A 24,970-nucleotide genomic window follows, 5' to 3' on the forward strand; every position below is an offset into this window, starting at 1 on the left:
GGCTTGTGGAAACCACAACACCAAACGTAAATCCACTTGGAACCAGAGCCAGGCAATGTCAACAACGAGCAACGACCAGAATGCAGTACCGCCGAGATAGAAACATAGTCCCCAGACTAGGGCAGAGCGGGTCCCTATATATAAAACTAGAGGGAGCAGCTATTGGCCACTGTTTGCATGTGGCTTAGAGGCGGCGCCCTTGCTGCGCGAGAGCCGCTGCGCGGAATAGCCGCCATGGAGGTGGAGCCCTCTATGGGCTGACCATGTCCATTTGTTCTGCCGCGTGTTCAACTTCCGTGGCGGAAGGTGTACTAGATCAACCATTCAAGAGATTTTATAATTAATGACTTTCTTTTATTTCCAGAGAAATAGTTAATTTTTTAGTGTCTGACCAATATTTCATTATGCCATTGATTAGAGGGTGTTCTGTCATTTTTTTGACACATGTCATATGTATAATACTTTATGACTCTGAGAGCTTTGACAGTCTGTTTTGTTTCCAGTGCTTGTCTTGATAGTGGTGATGGTAGTGGTGGTGGTGGGGGGAGACCTGTTCCTTTGTACTTTGTCACTTTCTTCCAACTGAATCTTCTTCAACTACATGATTACTTAGGTCACTGTTCAAACAGTGCATAGCACTTACCATGAGATCACTGACACTATTGTTATCAGGGGAAATAATATTCTCTCCTTCACCAAATGCCCCACCATCCATGTTGGCAATCTGATGAGTGAAGTCTGATTATAAGCCCACTGCCCATACAATCACTGCTCAATGATTATTAAATAACAATGCAACAATATGAACTGAGTACAGTTTGTTTTTGTTCCCTAACAAGTCAAACCAATAATCACACTTCCATGATTCATGGTAAATTATTCCACAAGAATTAATTTGCAGTTCACACATGGCAGCCATCTTCAGCTGTAGCCATCATGGAGATCAATACCACTATCTAGTAGTGAATATCAAGTGTGTTTGTCACTGAGATGTATAATATGGTATGAATAATGTGACCTGTGGTAGGGAATATATACATGATTTGATATATTTCATGAGATACTATTAGTGTCTTGTAATCTCACACAGTTTTTAATCATTGGTCAAAATCATCTAGCATTTGTTGACATACTAATATTCTGTATAGATATGTTTGAAATGAAGAAATCAAAGTATACATTCCAATATTAAATACAACTCACTTTAAAAATAAGACCTCTTTTGCAGTCATTTCTACTTGAAAAAAGTATGTGTGGACATGTGATAATTGAAGTAAAGTTACAGAGAAATATAATTTCGTCTACTGGTATATTATTACTCATACACCACAAGGTGCCACTTCTGAGATTATTATACATGTGTAATAACTTGTCACTTCTCAGGAATCCTGCTGGGAGTGGGAGGCTTAGTAGAAATCAGACATTACTGTCATGTTTTCAGTCAGCTCCAACCACAGTAGGAAACAATACTGTTTATGGTAGTTGCATATTGGTGTATTGTAAATTGTTGCAATAAGATTTCAGTTATAAACAAAGTTTATAAACTGTGCATTACTTTTCCTTCTGTAGTAGTGCAAAAGACAGGCAGGCCCTACAGTTTTTTATTCAGAAAGGTGTCAACAGAAGATGAGAAGAATTACTACCCTTTCTCTCTTCTCTAAAATATTTAAAAATATTACAGCAAGAGCAATTCAAACAATCCTTAGAATAAATGGCATGATTATTAAAAACCAGTTTGACTTCCAGCAAGGAAACAACACCGTAAATTCTGTAAGTCAGTTTATTCAAGAGACATGTTCCATATTAAATAATGGTAAAAATGTCACATGAATATTCTGTGAGCTAATAAAAGCACTGAATTCAATGAATCACTCCTCGCTTAGTCAAAAATCACTAACTGGTGGAATCAGTAACAGTGCTTCACAATGGTTCAGCTCATACACAACAGATAGGAAGTAAAGAGTAAGTCTAACATTAAATTTAAGCAATTACTCATCTGACTGAAAAACAATTTTTCATTGATATCCACAGGGTATGATGTTGGGTCTCATCTGTTCCTGTTCTATGCTAATTAAATATCACTTACTGCTGTGACCGATATGGTTACAATTCAAATGTCAATGCAGTAAGTACAACAGGAATAAAATTTGAAGCAATTAGAGTTGCTTCTTTACAGCTACAAACTATCAGACAATTAGTAAGTAAATTATTCATAGCAAATACAAAACAAAACTTTAGATTATGGACACAGATTGTGATATTTACTGTATGATACTTGTTGAACACTCAAGTTAGTTGTAGAATTGGTGAGATATTATGAAGTAATAAATTTGCACTAATGTTTGTGAAAATTGCAACCCACAGGAAGACTGGCCCAAACAGAGGATGTGAAGAACAGTGTGCCAAAAACATGTGTAGGTCTATTAGCACCATGTCTTCTATGGTAAATCAGTGTTAAACCAAGGACAGGTATTTTCAGCACATGAAACACAATGTATATGTGAATGTAAGTGCCTGTATGGCTAAATGACATACAATAGTGCAATATTGACATGAGAGTAAGTTGAAATGAGACAAAATGATTAGTCTAGAAGCAAACAATGAGAAATTCAGGATGGAATAATGACAAAATTATGAAAAGGAAACATTGCTATTCACCATACGGAGGAGATGTTGAGTCACACACAGACACAACAAAAAGACTGTCATTCATGTTGACCTTTGAGCCAAAAGGCCTTTTTCTAAAGTAGACAACACACACATATATACACACAAGCATAACTCATACACACATGACCATTGTCCTGGCCACTGAGACCACAATTAGTCTCCATGAATTGTTTTTGTCGTACCACGATATTTTTACTTGTATAGGACAGGTACCATAACACTGATGCATGTGTGGTACTAGAGTACTGAAGAAGGTATATGCAGCAATGCATGGGGGCTAAATCATGCAATGTGACCATGGAATGACTGCCACCTTTTCTGCACATCTTTAACAGACCATCTCACTTTGTCCTACATGTTGGCTTGACATCTGAGCACTCATATTTGTGGAATACTCCTTCTGTCAATGATTGTTTCTGTTTAAGTTTCGACTGTAGGTGTTCATTGTCAAGGCTGCAATGGACATGTGAATCGAATTTCTGGAAAGCTGAGTGACAAACTTTTAGGTATCTAGTTGATTTATTCTTCAACCTTCCCTCAAACAATGATTCTATATGTACAAGCTTGCATAGGTGTATGATTATTTGGAGCACTACTGAGTACAACATACATTCTTAGATTTTGCACCTAAAGGATAATTTCAACAGCAACTGCTACATCTTGGAGGCTTTCGAGCCCTACTTCTGTGGGACAACACCCAACCATGTGCGTGTGTGTGTGAAGAGGGGTGGAGGGGCAGGGGGGGGGGGGGGGTGGAGGGGGGCGGAGAGGGGGGAGGTTGGGGTCCCACACTTTCTTCAAAGAATGATGTGTACCATTGCTTCCTTGGCCTGCACATTCACCTGGCACGGTCTGTACTTGATTGATGGTATAACATCTATTTCAGTCATATCCATCATTCAGGGTATTGTAATTTCAACAACCTTTAGTGTATATAGGGTATTTATTTTGACTGAAAACATTGAAATAGCTCAAAAACTACACATCAAATCAAAAAAAGTTATAATTCCAATTTGTTTGTCTCAGAGGGGGACATCCACAGCACATTCAACCCTCCACACCACCCCATGCGTCGGTGGCTGGGGACAGCTTTGAAATCTTCAAAGGGAACCAGCATTGTAGATTACAATTCTACTGCAAAATCTACATATGTTTTACCTGAAGCATTTTCTTCATTTTACCACAGATGGCACTGTAATCAGAGTAATAGAAATGGGAACACAATCATAATTTATAACATGCTACTCAATGTCACTTGAATATTCAATGCCATGTGAGACCCCACTTCCATGCTGCAAGGATAGCACAGGCTAGTATTTCACAACTTGTAATGGGAAATCACATTTGCAATGTTGTATTACTCCAACATATTGAACAGGTGACTACTCAATGTGCCACTGTGGCCATGGCTTGAGGTGAGTGCTACTCTACTTTTCCAATTACAGTAAGTGTCCACATGTAGTACCACCAACTTCAATAAGCTTAGTGATCTACTTTTCAAGTGACCATACACAGGACAGAAGCATATCTGCAGAAATGTCAGCACAGGCATTTCTATTCAGTTGACCATGTCTTCACAGCCTGTTGGCACTTGTTGGTACACCTTATCTACATCTACATTGATCCTTCGCAAGCCACCATACAGTGTATGGTCAAGGGTACCCTGTACCACTACTTGTCATTTTCTTTCCTGTTCCACTTGCAAATAGAGTCAGGGAAAAATGGCTATCTATATGCCTCTGCATGAGTCCTAATTTCTCATTTCTTATCTTCATGGTCCTTAAGTGCAATGTATGATGGCAGAAGTAGAATCATTTGGCAATCAGATTCAAATGCCAGTTCCCTAAATTTTCTCAATAGTGTTTCTCAAAAAAAACGTCGCCTACCCTCTAGGAATTCCCATTTGAATTCCTGAAACACCTCTGTAACACTCACATGTTGTTTGAACCTACAACAACAAATCTAGCAGCCCACCTCTGAATTGCTTTGATGTCTTCCTTCAGTCTGGCCTGGTACAGATCTCAAACACTTGAGCAGTACTCAAGAATAGGTCGCACCACTGTCTTATATGTGGTCTCCTTCACAGGTGAAACAGTCTTGCCTAAAATTCTCCCAATAAACCGAAGTCGACCATTTGCCCCCCCTACCAGCACTCACAGGCTTGTTCCACTTCAAACATTATGGCCAGATATTTAAATGACTTGACTGTGTTGAGCAATGTACTAATAATATTGTATCCATACAGTATAAGTTTGATCTTCCTACTCATCCACATAAACTTACATTTTTCCACATGTGGGGCAAGCTGCCATTCTTCACACCAAGCAGAAATTTTGTTTACATCTCATATTCTTCCACAGTCGCTCAGTTTCGAGACCTTACCATACACCACAGCATCACCAGCAAACAACTCGCAGATTGCTGCCCATCCTGTCCACCAAATCATTTGTGTGTATAGAGAACAATAGTGGTCCTATCACACTTTCCTGGGCGCTCCTGACAATACCCTGATGAATACTCACTGTCAAGGACAACACACACAAAAATAATTTGGTGATGTGAAATCTGGTGACCTAGTGGGCCAATTAGTAGGGCCACCTCTGGTGACACAATGAAGCAGTGTAAACATGGTGTAATTCCTCCCTTACCTCAATTGCATCATGTGGTGGGCAAAAGTCATGTGGAAACTACATACACTGTTGAACATCCAGGCCAACATTGTGTAGTAGTACCAGTAGTTCCTGCTCAAAAAATGTTTTCTATTTGTATCCATTCAATGTGCCATCAATAAAATATGGACCTGTTATTAGTGCCACACCATACATTAATTGACCAAGGGACATTGACGATCTGTGGCAGTGTGGTCTCAGCTCTCTGAGACTGCAGACGTGTGTGCAAGTTGCATTTATGTGTGTGTGTGTGTGTGTGTGTGTGTGTGTGTGTGTGTGTGTGTGTGTGCGTATGTGTGTCTACTGCTGACAAAGGCCTTAATGGCTGAAAGCTTTAATTGTGTGAATATTTTTGTTGTGCCTATCGCGACTCAGCATCTCTGCTATATGGTGAGTAGCAAGTTTCCTTCTCTGGTACTGTTACATTCCATCCTGGATTTTCTGTTGTTTGAGTATATCCTTACTGCTCTTGATGCAGATGCCTCTTCCTCAATTTTATCCTGCACTCTGCACTCCACTTCTCCTCCCCCCCCCCCCCCCCTATTTGCTCATGTACAACTTGCCCCTTCCCCTTCCTCTGCCAGTGTGAGCTCACTGGTGGTTCACTCTTATCCCAGCCCCGTGCTGCTTCTCCTTCCCACCACCCTCACTCTGCTTTCCTTCATTGTTGCCTTCCTTCTCCCAACATTTTTGCTGTTTTTACTGTTTCCAACCACACACCCTCTCATCATTGACATGGCAAGTAGTTTTCTCTCTCTCTCTCAGAAATTGTCCAAAAGCTTAACTGCTAGTTAAATCTTGTTCATGTACCTGTCTACTGCTCAGCACTTCATCTATTTGGTAAATGATTACCTTTACTCTCTCCATTTTTGTATTAGACCCAGGACTTTCTCGCATCATTTGCATGTTACAAACAGAAATTTTACTATTACAGGTGCCTTTTAATTTACAGTTTAAGAGTATCAACTGAGTGTAGCAGCCAAAATTTATTCGAATGGTCAATACTGAATATAAATAGAAATTATTATTTTAAATATTATTCATTGACCAATAAAAACACTCATTTATCACCTGTGATTAAAAAGTGGTATGAATAATAGATAAATCTGAAATCCAAAGAAATTTCTTGTTCTAATTTTTTGTTATTTATAAAAAAAAATGTAATAGTATTTTTTGTTGGTTCTTAATTAATCTTCAGAACAACTCTCTTCTGTAACATCTCATCAGAGTTGATTTGATTTTGGAAGATAGTTCAAATGGCTCTGAGCACTATGGGACTCAACTGCTGAGGTCATTAGTCCCCTAGAACTTAGAACTAGTTAAACCTAACTAACCTAAGGAAATCACAAACATCCATGCCCGAGGCAGGATTCGAAACTGCGACCGGAGCGGTCTTGCGGTTCCAGACTGCAGCGCCTATAACCGCACGGCCACTTTGGCCAGCGATTTTGGAAGATCTGTCTTTATGATATCTAAAATATACCACCTACAAATGCCAAAGAAGAATATTACATCTTCTGAAAATCACATTTATTTCATGGTAACAATATAAGATTTTTAAAATATGATATTTTTCAGCAAAAATTTGAGAAAACACCAATTCCATTCTACTTTTTGGTGAGTAGCTTTATTCCGATTCCACAATAGCTTTATCTCCTAATATCCCATTGAAAATAGAAAGATAAATTTTCATTCTATGTGAAAACATCATGTGAAATTTGTCACCAGTTTCTTTGGCTATTATGTGTCTGTAGTGTTTTTTACACCTCCATTATACGTGCACAACAATACAAGTGAACTATTTGTTTTTGAATTATGGGCAAAAAAGTGCTGCAATAGTTGCATGTTCTTTCTTCAGGGCATAAATGTGAAAGAAGCCTTCAAACCATCCATTGAAACTTTCTCAATAGGAAGTTGCCAAAGAGCTGCAACATTATGAACTGTTTTAGGTAGTCAAACCCATTGTCTCTTGCAAAATTTTTCCATCGCAAGATTCTATGTAACTGGAGAGATGTACATCATGTTGAAAAACTTTTCCATCTTCTAAGGCAAAGGTTTCTCAGAGGCTGTTCCAAAAGACTTTCAATTATTTCAAATGCCTTTGGATATTCAGCAGCATCCCACATTTTTGTGTAGTTTTGTGAATCTCTTTGATTAATACTGTTTTAGGAAACTGTATATTTAAAGTCAGTTGGTTTTAGTCACATTCAGCCTCTGAGACATTACTTTGTTCACTCATTCTGCAGCACTACAAGTGTGAGAGAATTGCATGATTATATCAACAATACACTCATATTTAATAGCATTAGCAATCTTGTGATTAGCAATCTTGTCATGTTGAGGAAGGTATTGTAGATTAGCTGTGTTCTAATCTTTTCTAGTTATCAGGGGGAGGGGGAAAACGAAGTACTGGCAAGTGCAGAGTCAGTTGGATTGGGCCTCATTGGTAGTATTAACTTTCAAGCTTTTTATGTTCCATTTATTACACTGCAAATTTGTGTTCAACCACAATGTTCACTTGAACACTGTATTTCCTTACTAGGTACTATTCTATTCGAGATGGTATGCTTGTGTCTTCCTCCAGTTTTTGACCTGACTTCTCCAGGCAGTTATACATCAACCTCTTGCTTAACATGAGCTCTGAAATGTGATGCAACTTAACTTGATATTTTTCTCTTTGATAGAGGTGAAAGAAGTCAGAAGTGACAGAATCAATGCTAGAACAAATGGGGGACTGAGCACCAGAGTTTATATCTGTAGTCTTGAACTTAACCCACTGATCCACTGAAACACACCACTGCACCATTCATTAATACTTACCTCATAAAAACTGTGCTGAACCAGAGGAACAAACAATGGTTATACGTGGCTCAGAAGTAAAAGAGGAAATGTAATGATACTGTAATGTATTCACTATTTAAGTTACAAATAATAAATAACAAATAATTATTTGTACTCAGTGAGGAATAACCTATATATCTGGGAATAAGTTATTCAAGAATACAGTTTTCTGAGTGATCTATTTATTCAAATGCTAATGGCCTTGCCACAGTGGAACTTCTATTCCTGTCAGATCACCTGTCTGGCTTGGATAGTACTTGGACGGGTCTACCAAGTGCTGTTATCAAGCAAGGTGCACTAAGCCCTTGTGAGCAAACTGAAGATATACTTGATTAAGAAGAAGCACAATAACTGAAAACGGCTGGGAAATTGGTGTGCTGACAACGTGCCCCTCCATACCCGCATTCAGTGACACCTATTGGCTGAGGATGACATGGCGGTCAATCGGTACTGCTGGACCTTCCAAGGCACATTCTGTTTACTTTTTATTTATTCAAATAATTACCAAGATAGAAATTTGCGTCAATAATGTCCATCCCTGACTTTGAATATGTTTCGCCTTTAGTCAATCAGCATCCCCACTGTAAGCTTCAGTCATATGGCGGCAAGTGTACACGTAACTTTTACCACTCTGCAGTTTTTGAGGACTTAATTTCAATCAAGTGTATTGTATGTGAGGAAACAATGCTAAATGGAATTAGAATATGCACGTTTAAACATAAATGGTGCCACTCACACTGCTTTGCTCAGGAAGATTTACAGATACAGTGTAAATGTGACATAGAGTGTAACGGCCACGAGATCGCGAGTGAAAGGTGCTACACGGGATTAGCAGACAGCGTGCATGACGAACTTCAAAAAGAAATTGACATTATAAAAAAGTATATAAAAACAATGGAAAATGTGGCACTAACCATACGGGAACTGCCTGAATCGTCAAGGCAACAAGATCTCATTAATGCTAGCCATAAAATTCGTAGGTCTGCACAACCAAATGTACAAAGTGTAAACAGTATGACTGTAACTAGAAATATGAATGAACTGATCACTCAAAAAGACACAAGTGAATTAATCGCAAGAAAAGAAAGTGTTAATAATGTGTCTATGGATAAAAATATGAACAAACTATCCACACACAAAGATGCAAGTGGATTAAATGGAGAAAAACACAACGTAAATATTTGTAAAGAAAGAAAAGTAAACAACCACGTTCTGCACAAGCAAGGACACAAGCAACAAACATATATTTTTGCAGATAGTCATGGGAGAGGAGTTACAGAAATTATGAGAAGAAATCACCCAGACCTTAATGCAATGGGCATCATCTAACCAGGCGCGCCACTACGCGAAATTTTGGAAAACAGTGACAACATATTGATGACCGGTAACAGCTGCATCATAATAGGAGGTGCAAATGACGTTTACTGTAATGAAACTTGGCGTGCAACGAGAATCCTATAGGAAACAATCAAAAGGATGCCTCGAGTGCATTTCTACATTGTTAGTATCCCCAGGAGACACGATCTGATGGAAAACTCATGTGTAAACATTGAGACTGTTACAGCAAACAGGCCATTTCAGAAAATATGTAGAGGTTTCCAGAATACGACTTTTGTAGGGATAAACAATCTTCACAGAGAGCACTTCACAAGACATGGTCTCCACATGAATGTAAAAGGGAAAAAGATTATTAGTGCCGAAATACTTAAATTTATTAATGAGTCATCTGTAACAGAAGGGTCTCCAATCCCAATTCAGTCAAAACAAGAGTCATTTGTAACAGTGGAACCATCATTGTCTGCAGGAGAGCTACAACAAACACCAGTAGCAGCAGCAAAGGCTCTGATATTCTCAGCAGCAGTGTCATATAAACCACTAGCAGCAGAATCACCACAATCATCAGCAGAGCTGTCGTCAACAGCAACAGCATCCAGAACAGCAGACCCCATAATATTATCTCAAGGCAATGAAAATGCTTGTGAGAAAAACATACAAGGGTCATTAGCTGCAGCAGCTAACCGAGAAGGGCAGTCACCAAGTCGGAGAGCACAGGAGTCACCAGCAACAGCAACCACACAGAAGAGGTACCCGAGGCCTGGGAGATCAACAGCAGAAGCAGCTTCCTATCAAGACAGATGCCTGAGAACTAGGAGACCTGCTACACCAAGTGAGGTTTTTATCGTGTCGAGTAAGCAGAAAGAGAACATGGAAAAAGATGTAAGTAAAACTGTCCATCTGAAATACCAGTTTGACAATAGTGAGAGGAATATATACATAGGACAAAGATATGACACAAACTGAAAGAAATCACTGCATAGTATCAGAAGCAAAGGGAGCACATGATGTGCTTAGTATATTACAGGAAGGAGAACTATTAAATCTAAAGCCAACTATTGGAATACATCACCAAAATATTCAATACATAAACAATAAAACAGAGGAACTAGGAGTAATATTACAGGAATATAGGCCAAACATTCTAGTAGTTACAGAACATGGGCTAAAAGAAAATCACATAGGAATGTACAACTTGAAGAATTATGTGAAAGTAGCCAGTTGCAGAACTTCCTATACAGGTGGTGGGGTTGCCATTCTTTCTAACTATAAATCAACTAAAGCCATAAATACAACAAAATATACTATAGAATCGAGCTTTGAAGCTACAGCACTGGAAACTAAAATTGCTGGGAAATTATGCTGTGTATTAGGTCTGTATCGATCACCAAATGGTGTAATTAAAACCTTCTTTGAAACGACTGGATGATTTACTCCAATGCCTCGCTAAAACATATGTTTATTTGATCATTATAGGAGATCTGAACATATACACAAGTAAAAATACAGACAATAATAAGACCCTACTGGACTTATTGTGCACATACAATCTAAAAATAAAAATAAATAAACCAACCAGAGTAACAAAGCATAGTGAAACTATAATTGATCATGTAATAACATATATTCCTACATGCTAATGTGACACACAGGTAATAAACTCCACATTAGCAGACCATTTTGCGATCATTATAGACATAAATATAAAGACTAGGGATTCAGTGCAGAAGATATGGGAGATGAGAAGACAGAACTACCCACATAACATAAATTTGCTAAAAAAGATATTAGAGGCAGATAACAGGGAAACAATATATGCAGCTAAAAATGCAAACACCAAATGGAACCAGTTTTTCTCTTTATTCAATTATTATTATTATGATGTTACATGTCCTGTTAGTAAAAGGCTTGTCAAAAAGCAACAAAAAAGAAAAGCTGGGAGACTGGAGAAGTAATCGATGCCAGAAATAATCTGAGAGTGTATTATGACCTCTCCAAACAAAAAAATACTGAGGCCTACAACATACTGTATAAAATAGAAAAGAAAGAGTGCTGTAGTTTTATCAGAGAAACTAAAGCATCCTTCATCAGGATGTCTATAGATAAAGGAAAGAACTACTCAAAAGGTTTATGGTCTTTCCTTAATGAAGAGAGAGGAAAAGTAAGAAATTGGGCAGAGGACATCTGCCCACTGATGAGTGGGAAAAGCAACAAACCCTATAGAAATAGCCAATACTTTTAACAGATATTATATTCCTGTAGCAGACAAATTAATAAGACAAAATAAAACAAATGCAGTAAGTAAATTGATAAACCCCCACATACAAATCATACTAAGGTTTTTTTATACCTACGACAGATACAGAAGTGTCAAACCTAATAAAAAACTTAAAATTAAACATTCATCTGCCTTAGATGGTGTCACATCACATCTCATAAAGGAATGCAGAGAATGTATATTAAAACCATTGACACACATGCTGAATGCTGTGATAGAAGAAGGTATATTTCAAGATTCACTGAAAGTAAGTAAAGTGAAGCCAATATTTAAGAATGGGAACAGGGATGAATTAGGAAATTCCAGGCCAATATCATTGATCTCAACATTTGCTAAGATCTATGAAATGATAATAAAGAATAGAATAGTAAGTTTTATAACAAAGTACAGTATACTGCATTCATCACAATATGGTTTCAGAGAGGGAAGTCAAGAAAAACAGCATCAATAGATATAATTGAGCACATTCTTAATTTACTTGACAGGCACCAAAAGACTTGTGGGATTGTTATGGACCTATCTAAGTCATTTGATTGTGTGAACCACTCAAAATTAATGATGAAATTATATCAGTATGGAGTTAGAGGAAAATGCTATGATGTACTTAAATCATACATTACAATGCACGGAAATCAGACATACTAGTGGGGGAAATATAATAAACTACAGATCAGAATTACAATCAGTTAAACATGGTTTGCCGCAAGGGTCGGTGCTTGGGCCAATACTATTTATACTCTACTTAAATGACTTCCCTATCTATATATATCAGAAACTTATAATGTATGCTGATGACACAACAATCGTTTGCACAGCTGACACAAAGGAGGAGCTTGAGAAGTAAGCACTCATGAATATCGAAAATGCAAATAAATAATTAACAAAAAACAACCTGTTTTTGAATCAGTCTAAAACAATGAATGTAGTATTTCAGACCAAGCATAGTGAAAATTATTATATAAATGGAATGACTATTAAAGAAGTAATCAGCACAAACTTTCTAGGAACTATAATAGACAAACATTTGGCATGGGGGGAGCACATAGATGCACTGTGTAAAAAGATAAACAAACAGATCTTCATCATGCATAAAACAGCAAAGACTGTGGATGACAAAGTCCTTAGTTAAAAAGAATATTCACAATTCAGAAAAGGGCAGTGAGATACATTGCAAAAATATCACCAAGACAGACCTGTAGGCCAGCTTTTGTACGCTATAATATTATGACTGTGTATTCACTGTACATATACCAAAGCATAATGGCGGGAAGGTCAAGCGATAAACACCTCCTAAATAAAGATGTACACAAACATGGTACAAGAGGAAATGAAAATTACTACATGATAAACAGAAATCTAAAACGGTCTATGACTACATCTGAAGAAGCAGGTAAAAGTTTTTTTAATAAACTCCCCAAAATCATTAAAAAAGAAACAGACCCAAAATGTTTTAAAAATCATTTGAAACTATATCTTGCACAGAAATGTACAGGGTTATTACAAATGATTGAAGCGATTTCACAGCTCTACAATAATTTTATTATTTGAGATATTTTCACAATGCTTTGCGCACACACACAAAAACTCAAAAAGTTTTTTTAAGCATTCACAAATGTTCGATATGTGCCCCTTTAGTGATTCGGCAGACATCAAGCCGATAATCAAGTTCCTCCCTAACTCGGCGCATGTCCCCATCAATGAGTTCGAAAGCATTGTTGATGTGAACTCGCAGTTCTGGCACGTTTCTTGGTAGAGGAGGTTTAAACACTGAATCTTTCACATAACCCCACAGAAAGAAATCGCATGGGGTTAAGTAGGGAGAGAGTGGAGGCCATGACATGAATTGCTGATCATGATCTCCACCACGACTGATCCATCGGTTTTCCAATCTCCTGTTTAAGAAATGCCGAACATCATGATGGCAGTGCGGTGGAGCACCATCCTGTTGAAAGATGAAGTCGGCGTTGTCGGTCTCCAGTTGTGGCATGAGCCAATTTTCCAGCATGTCCAGATACATGTGTCCTGTAACGTTTTTTTTGCAGAAGAAAAAGGGGCTATAAACTTTAAACTGTGAGATTGCACAAAACACGTTAACTTTTGGTGAATTGCAAATTTGCTGCACGAATGCGTGAGGATTCTCTACCGCCCAGATTCGCACATTGTGTCTGTTCACTTCACCATTAAGAAAAAATGTTGCTTCATCACTGAAAACAAGCTTCGCACTGAACGCATCCTCTTTCATGAGCTGTTGCAACCGCGCCGAAAATTCAAAGCGTTTGACTTTGTCATCGGGTGTCAGGGCTTGTAGCAATTGTAAACGGTAAGGCTTCTGCTTTAGCCTTTTCCGTAGGATTTTCCAAACCGTCGGCTGTAGTACGTTTAGCTCCCTGCTTGCTTTATTCGTCGACTTCCGTGGGCTACGCGTGAAACTCCCGCACGCGTTCAACCGTTTCTTCGCTCACTGCAGGCCGACCCGTTGATTTCCCCTTACAGAGGCATCAGAAGCTTTAAACTGCGCATAACATCACCGAATGGAGTTAGCAGTTGGTGGATCTTTGTTGAACTTTGTCCTGAAGTGTCGCTGCACTGTTATGACTGACTGATGTGAGTGCATTTCAAGCACGACATATGCTTTCTCGGCTCTTGTCGCCATTTTGTCTCACTGTGCTCTCGAGCGCTCTGGCGGCAGAAACCTGAAGTGCGGCTTCAGCCGAACAAAACTTTATGAGTTTTTCTACGTATCTGTAGTGTGTCGTGACCATATGTCAATGAATGGAGCTACAGTGAATTTATGAAATCGCTTCAATCATTTGTAATAGCCCTGTATATACAGTTTGAGTGAATACTAAGATGGTGTTTAAATATGACACATCATTACTGAAATGTACCTTTAAAAATTATCATTTCTGTATGTTGTTTGGATTTGTGTGTATATATAATGTGAAACATGTAATACCTTTGTATGCTTATAGACTATTTCTGTTTATTTATTTGTTTTATTTATATATAATGAAATCAAGTTTGATGTTAATAGCCTATTGTATGACACACCCAATACTCTCAGCTGGATTTTCAGCTGGAGTCCATGGGCAAAGAATAAATAAATAAATATATATATTAAAAACTGAATTAGTTGTTGCAGTGATAAGATGGTGATCCCAATCCCCCTTTGGGAATCGATGGTTAGGTTTTCCATGGTTTTCCTAAACTCCAGGATGGTTCCTTTGGAAGGGCACAGCCATTTTCCTTCTGCATGCTTCCCCAGTCTCAGTAAGTACTCCACATCTATTACCTCATTGTTGACAGAATGTTAAATCCTGATCTTCCCTTTCCTCATATAGTAAAATCATAAATATTACCTGAAGTGAGTAAACTGTGTGCCAGTCATAGCTCCACTCCCATCCCTCTTACATGCACCTAGTTGCCATTTATGTCACCTCTCTTTATAACCAAGAATGTGGCTTGTCTCCTGCTTACTCAGAATGTTAGAAACCAAACTTACAATGTATTTTCCTCTCACTTTAATCAGTCTGCATGTACCATTAACCTGTACTCTTCTGAGAGAGAAATAGATACACAATTTGGTTTTGAAGTTCTGATGATATTTCCACTGTCTTGATTTGTGATATGGAATAGCTGAGTGTCTAAAAAAATCTAAATTTTTTCACACATACTACTCATTTGATCCTTTTCTAAATTGCATGCCATCTTCCTAAATGTTGCACTCAGTCCGATGATCTGCCAAGTTTTTACTTCCAGAAATGTTAGACCCATAGACAAAAAGCAGTGGTTCCACTTTTGCAGTTGACACCCTTTCCAAATGAATCTGTGTGAATGCATAGCCAGTTCAACCACTGTCTTCACATTGGATTATCACCCCACTAACCTGAAAAAATGGGGAACTTCCTGTGTCATCTCATCCTCATCCAGTACCAGAACTAATAAAATGAAAGGAGAAAGAAGAGTAAAGTATTTTCCAAGCAGAGAGTATGTACTGATGCATAGTGGTCATAGATTTGGTATCTGTTTGTGGCTTGTGTATAATTTGAAATCTTCCTGGCTTGCGTGTAACTTGAAATCTTCCTCTCAGCACCAGTACACCAAAATATTGGAATAAAGGATCTCCTTTACAGCATTTTTTAGGATCCCACCACCTATGTTGTTTCAACTAATACTAATTACTGCTGATATTATCTACATCGGTTCCATTTCAACTACACTTGATCCCCCCACCCCTCCTTCCCTTGTACACACACACTGCCACTAACATTATTGTCCACTGATATATTTTCGTTGTTTGTCATGTCTCATTTTTCTCGGCTGCTGTTTCTGCAAAATTGCTTCTTCTCTAATTTTTCTCCACCACTGTCCCCATTTGCTTCATTTATGCTTCTACCTTCACATCCTTCTGATTTATTAACTGTCCTGACAGGTACTTAAAACATCTCAGGTTTCTCTGTTGTCAACATGCTACTGTTATCAGCTTAACTTCTCTCTTACTCATCCCCCACACCCTGGCTTGTTCCCTTGACTTAAGCTCCTTAGAGACCATCCTAATTAATTTGTTCATTACTCTTGTATCCCTAAACAATGTAACTAGAATCTCAGGATATGAGATCAGTGTACACTTGGTATGTTTGCTTGAGGGTAGGAGTGTCACATGATAGATCTGAAGGAGGCTCTGCTTGTTACTATCAAGGACACTGAGTGCACCTGGCTAGATTGCGGCTCACTTTCATGTGGCTGAAGTGTGGCAATGGATTCAGAGGCCATACATGGTTATTATAGATACTTAACTGAAGTGCTCAAGGCAGCTAGCTTCACATTCCGGGTGGAAGCACAGCTTGCAATTTACAACGTTTTCTTCTCAGAATTTATTGCATCTTTCTTTTTGGAGCAGGGTAGGAGGCATCAACCAAAGATTCAAATTGTGTGGAACTTGCTTCATGTTTTATCTTAATTCATATCTGTATTATTATTATTATTATTATTATTATTATTATTACTAATATTGTTATTCCCTGAAACTTATTGCTAACAAGTATTTGTAGTTAGACAATGAATTCTACAATTATAATCAAATTATTCTATTTTATGTAATATTGAAATTTTACCAAAATAGCAAATCTTTCTTCCTCTAGCTGTGATTCCTAGTACAAGTGATATCTGTGTCTTAGATATATGTACTTACTTTTCCTTACACAGAAGCAGACACCAAAGATGCTTGCTATGACAACCAAAGCAGAAAAAACTGATAACAGTATCACTTTCAAATCCTTATGTAGTGGTAGTTGTTCATCATCATTCACTAATATCTGGTTTGGGGTATTCACACCTGGTGAAGAGAAGTTTTTGATTATTTTGATGAAACAACAGCAAATTTTTACATGCAGGCTATGATTTACATTCATATCCATATTAAAATATTGATACGATCTGTACATAATAGAATGAAACATTCCATGTGAGAAAAATTTATATAAAAAACAAAGATGCTGTGACTTACCAAATGAGAAAGCACTGGTAGATAGACACAATAAAAAACCCACAAACACACACACAAATTTCAAGCTTTCGCAACCCAAGGTTACTTCATCAGGAAAGAGGGAAGGTGAGGGAAAGACGAAAGGATGTGGGTTTTAAGGGAGAGGGTAAGGAGTCATTCCAATCCCGGGAGCAGATACTGTAATGTTTCCTAATAGTGCCATAATCTTAAATAAAGATATTATTATATGAGTTGAGAAACTTTATCTGTAGCTAATTGATAAAATTATGTACAATTCAGAAATAAAAGGTGAGGCAGACACACATGGCTAATGGTATAACTTGTTCCCTACCATCATGTTTCAGTATATTATTAATTACATGTGGCCTTCTAACTGGTTAAAATAACCAAAATAAACCATATCAGCTATAACTAAATCATTCATTCTGATGATATCATTAGCAATTCTCTGCAGTAATTCACAGTTTTGCATAAAGTTTCATGGTTAATAACATCATCTTAATAATCTTTGTGGACCAAAAAATACCTTACAGTATTTTCACTTGTATTTTGAACATACAAATGTAGGTATGTATTTCATAAAACAAGCAACTACTAATTTCAGTTTGTGAAAAGTATTTATTTTGTTTTGTCCAAATAACTATATTTCTTGAAATGGTTTGATGTCTTTTGCAATGAATTTAAAGTCAAATGCAAACACATGTCATTCATTTGCACAGGTTGTCAGAAATATTTTACACACAATAAATTTACTATTCCACCTGTTTGACATACTATGTAACTAATATAAACCACATAATAAGAGAATCAGTAACAAAATAAAACAATGTCAGTATTCAGACATCCACAAAATAAAATAAAAGTGAACTAAATATGCAACTCATTGTGAAAACAAAATGGTGCTCTACAAGACTCAAACAATGGAAAATAAAGTTAGATTTGACAAAAACCTAGGTATACCAATAATAAAATACCAATCACCATTATTTAGGTTTTATTTTTAGGCTACCAGTTTCAACAATCCATTATGTCACCTTCAGGCCTGCTTAAATTGAGTAACTAGTAACCTTCATGTTACAAAATATAGCAGCACTTTGAACTGGTCTCTGTCCAAGGAGCACACATTCCCATAATAATCTTCGTGAGACCAGTTAAAAGTGGTGCTATATTTTGTAACACAAAGGTTACTAGATTTAAACAGGCCTGAAGATTACATAATGTATTGTTGAAACTGGTAGCCTAAAAATAGAACCTAAATAATGACGATTGATATTGTATTATTGGAAATTGACCAGCCGTAGTCCCACACTCCAGACAGAAGATGGAGTTACGTTCATTCAGAAACTAGGTATGTTTCACTCTATAAAAATATAATAAACTTCCTACTCACCTCCATTGATACCAAGGGTTGTGAATTGGTAATTCCCAACATTTGAACCAGCTGAGTTGTGTGCAGTAACTTTAAGATTGTATGTTGTTCCAGGGCTTAAACCAACAATCAGGAATAATTTCTCAAGGCCAATGTTATTTCCCACTGAAATATGTTATATTTAATTGGCTTTAGTTTTACAAAGATTTGTGTAACATATTCTTCAATGTAACAGTAGGCCCTTAAGATAAGGATGTTAAAAAAAAAAAAAAAAAAAGAAACGACATTTAAAGTGTTAGTAATGTTTTATGCTTCCTGGATTTTGATAGCAATGAAATTTATTATTATTGCATATGAACAGAAGCACACATATTACAATTTACTTTTTCATTATTTCACATAATTCTGCTGCCATACTGTTAAACCTCAATGTTTGAGTAGTTAAAAAGTAAAATTAGCATAATTATTGAAATTTATAAATTTTTTGGTTTGTGACCTTACTATAGAATATGGTCCCAATTTTTACTAGATTTATGTCATTGAATTCAAGAAGTGTATCACTAATTTGATAGTCACATTTTGATCTGGTGCTCTTGTAATTAATATTTATATGGAAACAAGCTGAATAATTATATCAAAAGAAAAATATTATTGAGAAAACTGTAAAATTGCAAGAAGACAGTATAATTGGCCAGTATTTACATTCAACAGACAAAATTCCAAGTGTTTCCTGACTGTAACATATAAGTGCAGGAAAACCATACCTAAATCTTGGCACTTTTAGCATTTTGAGGGGAAAAGAGAAATATATATTGGAAAAAGTTGCAAAGCAGGTGCACGTCACTCAGATCCAAGGTTAACAGGAATCGACTTATTGTGAGAAAAAGGTGAGGTGGACACCAAACATAGGCACCACCATATTCCTTTTTAATATCTCTGGGAAAATTCCTTCCTCCATTACTAAGTTTATCAGAAACGGCAGAGGTTTTTAAGGGTATTTAGACATCTACTTAACTGTTTCTACTTCTTTAACTTACTCATATAATCACTTAATACTCTCAATTTTCATTGTATCAGCTTGTTTGCAACATCAGATTTGCAAACATTAATAATAGTTCTATATGTAAGATCACTAGTCACCAAATACCATACATGCTGATTGTTTGATAGACACATAAAAAGGAAGTGAAATAACTTAGGTTGCAGACACACACAATCACACGCACACACACACACACACACACACACACACACACACACACACACATTCTCTCCTAAGACTGCTACCTGATTCTGAAGGTCAAGTCACAACAACCAGTAAACAAGTCACGGTTATCAAGGACATAGGTATAACCAGCTGCAGTAACTTCAAGTGGAATAATGCCACAAAACTAACTGTTGGAGTATACAGATTCAAATTCAATGGAATCATTATTTGAAATAATAAAAAAGAAACACTTTGATTATGATATTTATGCTCCACAACAAGTTTTATTCGTTCACTGACCAGGTTTAAATTTCTGAGGCAAGAAATTGTTACATTTCAAGAAGTGATACTGCTGTTGATTCACTGATTTCTCATAAAGAAAAGCAACCAGTTATCAGGAATAACACAAAACCAAGACAGCACAGATAATCAAATAATACAGCTAATCCAAAAGACACATGTTTTTACCAGAAACTGCTATTTTCTGTACTTACAACACTGTCTTTGTGCATCTAGTAAAGTACTATTCACAGTACATCACATTTGTAATGGCAGTTATTTGATGTTGAAGGCTGCTCTTTTGCTGTTGGTGACATCACTGGGATGGCGGTACCATTTCCTTGTTGACTGAGTTTTTCTAACATACGAAGTATTTTTTTACCTGATAGAGTTTTACCACTTCTGTTTAAATGCATTCCATGTTTTGTATGGTGACTCCTTTAAAGAAAGTACATACTGAGAAAATGTGCATTTTGGTTCATTTTGCAGATCTTATGGATCTGTCTGTTTGCCTTTCTGATTTCAAGATTTACACATGAGGTGAGCATTAAATCATATCTTTGAGGTATTCCACTAACGACAATGACCCCCTCTCTTGTGAGATGTAAGGCTTGCTTTAGGTTGTAGGTTGCAGTTGCTAGTTCATTTCTGTAAACGTTGTTTGCATCCACAATCAATAAGATGCTTCTATTTTTCTTCTCTGTTATTACTAATCCTATGTTTTTTTGTAACTACCTTCATAGGTGCCCCAGGTTTAACGTGTCTGCATGCTTTCACATTAAGGTAATACCAAAATATTGGTGCAAGATTTCATCCTTGACTGTCCAAGAAAATCTCTATATCTGCAAACTCATCAAACAATTGCAACTTCTTTGATGTATTTACATGCTTTTCTTGTGCTATCTTTCCCACTTCACATTTTTTTGAAACTGTTGTTTTGTTTACTAAATGTGAACAGTTAGTTCATACCCACCGCTGTGATTCTGCACATGTCTGAAAACCTTTTGTTATGATTTCATCGCACTTTTTTAAAGCTGCTGTTTTGTTTACTGAACATGAATGGTTAGTTTGTACCAACTGCTGAGATTCTGCACATGTCTGAAAGCCTTTTGTTATGATTTCATCGCACTCACAGCACTTAGCAGTCACATTATTAATGCAGGAGTCCATATTTTGCGATCTATCATATACGATCATTTTCTTCTGATTAAGAATTGCAGACCTGTGGAGCTGTTGTTGCAGTTCCTCATTTTTGTTTTGAAGATTTAGTACTTCCCGATTTAAGGCGTCCATACTTTTTTGTAAAACGAGTACGCGTTTATGAATTTTCACTGTTTCATTACTGTAGTGTCCATGAATTCCCTTTTTCACTGGAAAACTATAACTTTTATTCTGTTTTTCACTACACACATGTATATTTTCTGCTACCTTTCCAAATTTCATAGCTGCATTTACACCATGGGTATCTGTATGAGTGACATAATGCAAGGTGATAGGAACCTCGTAACAATCATTCCAGCAACTGAAACAAGCATGTCTTCTGCAGGAAATCGGATGTGGACATATAACAAAGTTAGAATCCCTGCATTTACCTCAAGATTAAATACCAAACAACAGAAAAATATTTCAGGAATGTCTGATGGCGAGATTGCGGCTTTCACTGTCTTCTGGCTATAAAACTTGGGTCACATGTATAATAATATGTTATGAACAAAACTATTCATTCTAATTATAGGAGAATATTTCAGGTATAATCTGCAGTTTTTTCAAAACTGGCTGAAGTATGGATGAATAATCTGCAAACCAGGCAATCCATACTCTGGTAATTGGGAGCTTGTTGAATGTGCATGAAAGAAAACATAATTTAACAGAAGAAAGTTAATGTATTTATTTAAACCCAAGTGAGCATTCTGCATCATCAGTTTATTGATTTCTATGATATTGTCTTTATAACTTACTTTGCTGTATGAAGAACACATGTTACATCATATGGTTTTTCAAGGTATATGGCAAGAGTGGAATCTGTTTTTTGTATTCTGTCTTTTTCTCATGTCTAGATGACATACTTGTTACAGCTCTGTCTGATTGACCTGTACATAGTATTTCACTGACCTTGCAGATGACTTGCAACATTGTGCAAAAGATAGTGCTGAATAACATCTTAACTATTTTACTGTTACGATAAAATGGCAGTTTATATTTATGATATCTTAACTTTTTTGGAGGGAGCCCCTGAATTTTTTCCAATGCATGAAATGTTGCAGCATTAGCAACTGGTTCATGTTGGTTAGCATGTACAACTGTAGAATGTCATCAATCAAGTCAGAACTACAGCTATTTCTGAAGGTGGAGTGTTTGATCATCCATTTCTGTTCAAAAGACTGATTTGATTAACCCTTTAAGTAGGTATGACTGACATACCCATCCATGCTCTGCTAATTCACAGTTGCTTGGACACATATATTCACCTTCTGCATTCTGTGGCTAGTAGCTAGTGGGAATGGTGAGTTATCAGCCTGCCACTGAAACTTCGGTATTTGTTAAGCTTTTCCCACAAGATGGCAGCACATTTCCAGCAGCACAGCATATTCTGGGCAAGTTGTAATGTTTTCCAATCAAGTGCATGTTGACAGTGAAGCAGCCTTTGATGCATGCCTTTTTTGTCTATGTTTGCTGCCAGGTTAGTAAGCGATCTTTTGCAATGGTAAAAAGGAGTCAAGTCACTTACCAGACTTAGAGATAGATGAGCTACTTTCAGAAAGTGACAATTTCAGTTACAGTTCTTTAGGTTTACAAGATATAGATGTTGAGGCTAGTGACAATGAGTACAGTTCAGAAACATCTGTCAATGAGACACTACTGCAGTAGACAGTACTTAGTGCATTTGTGCATGTTAGTTCAATCTGTAATCAACATTTGTTCAGAGGTAGCAGTAGTACAGTTGTGCCTCTAAAACAATATCATATGATGAGTTATTTATGTGTTTTGTGGGTGATGCTTTGTGCAAAATAAGAGCTGAACAGACAAACTTATATGCAAAATGGGTTATAGCTTCCCATCTCAATTTGGCAGTATGCTCCTAGGTTCACAGTTGGCGAGATACTACACGTGATACAGTAAAAACATGTATTAGGATGCTCATACTTCAAGGAATTCCTCACAAACCAGAACACAAGATGTGCTTTTCAAAGACATAATCAGTTGACACACCTTTCATCAGGAAACTGATGAGTGGACAGTGGTTTCATCTTTTATTGAAATTCCTCTACTTTGCTGGCAATACACAATATGACCCACTAGACACTACCAGCAGGGAGCTATACAAAATTCACTCAATTAGGGAGCATCAGCTGCATAAATTCAGATTGGTATACATGGCAGAAAGTAATATCACCATTAATAAATCATTGTTGCTCTGGAAAGAGGGCTTGGATGGAGGCCATTTATTCCATAAAAGTACAGCAGACATCACATTTTATGAACTCTGTGAAAGCAGCTCTGGCTATTTATGGGACTTTATTGCTTTCACTGGAAAGGACAGTGTTTATGGTAGCTTCCACATGATCTACTCAGGAAAGGCCATCTCGTTTACTTTGACAACTTGTACACCAGTCCAGGTTTGGTAGAAAAACTAACCAGCAATAACACCAACACTGTTGGTACAATGTGACAGGACAAGAAGGGATTCCCTGACTTCATAAAAAAGGAAAAACCATAGAAAGGAGAGTACATAGCATGATACAGAGGCAATCAGTAGATAATGAAATGGAAGAACCAAAGAAATGTTCTTATGGTCAGCAACTTGCATGAACATACATTTTTAAATGCCAACTCAAAGAAGGGACTCATTCAAAAGTCATTGATTACAACAAGAATACTGGGATGCAAAACTTCCAAATGACCAGGAGCAGACTGAAAAAGATATTATTAGAAGATTTCCACCACTTGTTGGGCATTGCATGCTACAAGAAGCATGATGGCGAACGAAGTAAAATGAGCTTCATGATTAGTCTCAGCAAACAGTTGGCTATATCTTCACCAAACAAGGGACATTGGTAGGATGCCCATCTTGAACACTGAAAGCAATATGCCTTACAGCCAGGCAGTTTCCAAACCTTCTGCCACCCACAATGAAGAAAAGACCACCAAGGAGCTGTGTGTTGTGCATGAAAAAAGGCCTTCATTAAGAGGCTTCAAACTAATGTGCAGAATGTAAAGTTTCCTTGTGTGGAGCACCACACTTTAAAATGTTTCACACCAAGAACAACAGTTAATATCATGAAAATATATATATTTTTAACTACTGCAATATGTTTTATTCAACTCCACCCAAAACATAAATGAAAACTTCTATGTGTAAGAAAAATAAGCACCACCACCATACGGGCCATGCTGGTGCATATTAATGATGACATAATTAGTGTGAAAGAGCAGAAACTCGGACTGGCAAAGGAATTTACCTATGCCATTTAAAATAAATTATCCCATAATTTACATTAAGTGTTTTAGGGAAATCATGGAAAACTTAAATCTGAACAGCTGGCTGGTGATTTGATGCACTGTCATCCCAAATATGAAGATCTTTCACAAACATCCTACACTTTCTTTCTCTCTCTCTCTTTTTCTTTTTTGTTTTTAAAGGAAGCAGCTTAAATATAATATATGGTATCACAAACTCAGCTGTGGTAGAACTACATAAGGATAATTACCCTTTTGTCACATTATATGATACTTTGATCCTTTGGTTGTGAAGATTATTAAATTCTACAAGAGAAACTAAAATGTTGTGGCAGCATAGGCAACCCCCTTGCATGGA

At 37.0% G+C, this 24,970-nt stretch overlaps 1 protein-coding gene across 1 annotated transcript in view; it reads right to left on the reverse strand.

Moving 5' to 3' along the window:
* The window catches only part of LOC124556186 (Down syndrome cell adhesion molecule-like protein Dscam2), a 604,696-nt gene that overhangs the window by 48,000 nt on the left and 531,726 nt on the right, over positions 1-24,970 (reverse strand). The window contains exons 24-25 of the mRNA XM_047130181.1: positions 18,690-18,833; positions 16,985-17,128 (exon numbers count right to left, since the gene is read on the reverse strand). Of these exons, the coding sequence (XP_046986137.1) occupies positions 16,985-17,128; positions 18,690-18,833 (288 nt within the window). The remainder of the gene's footprint in view (positions 1-16,984; positions 17,129-18,689; positions 18,834-24,970) is intronic.

This window comes from Schistocerca americana, chromosome X (genome assembly GCF_021461395.2).
Source record: "Schistocerca americana isolate TAMUIC-IGC-003095 chromosome X, iqSchAmer2.1, whole genome shotgun sequence".
NCBI lineage: Eukaryota > Metazoa > Arthropoda > Insecta > Orthoptera > Acrididae > Schistocerca > Schistocerca americana.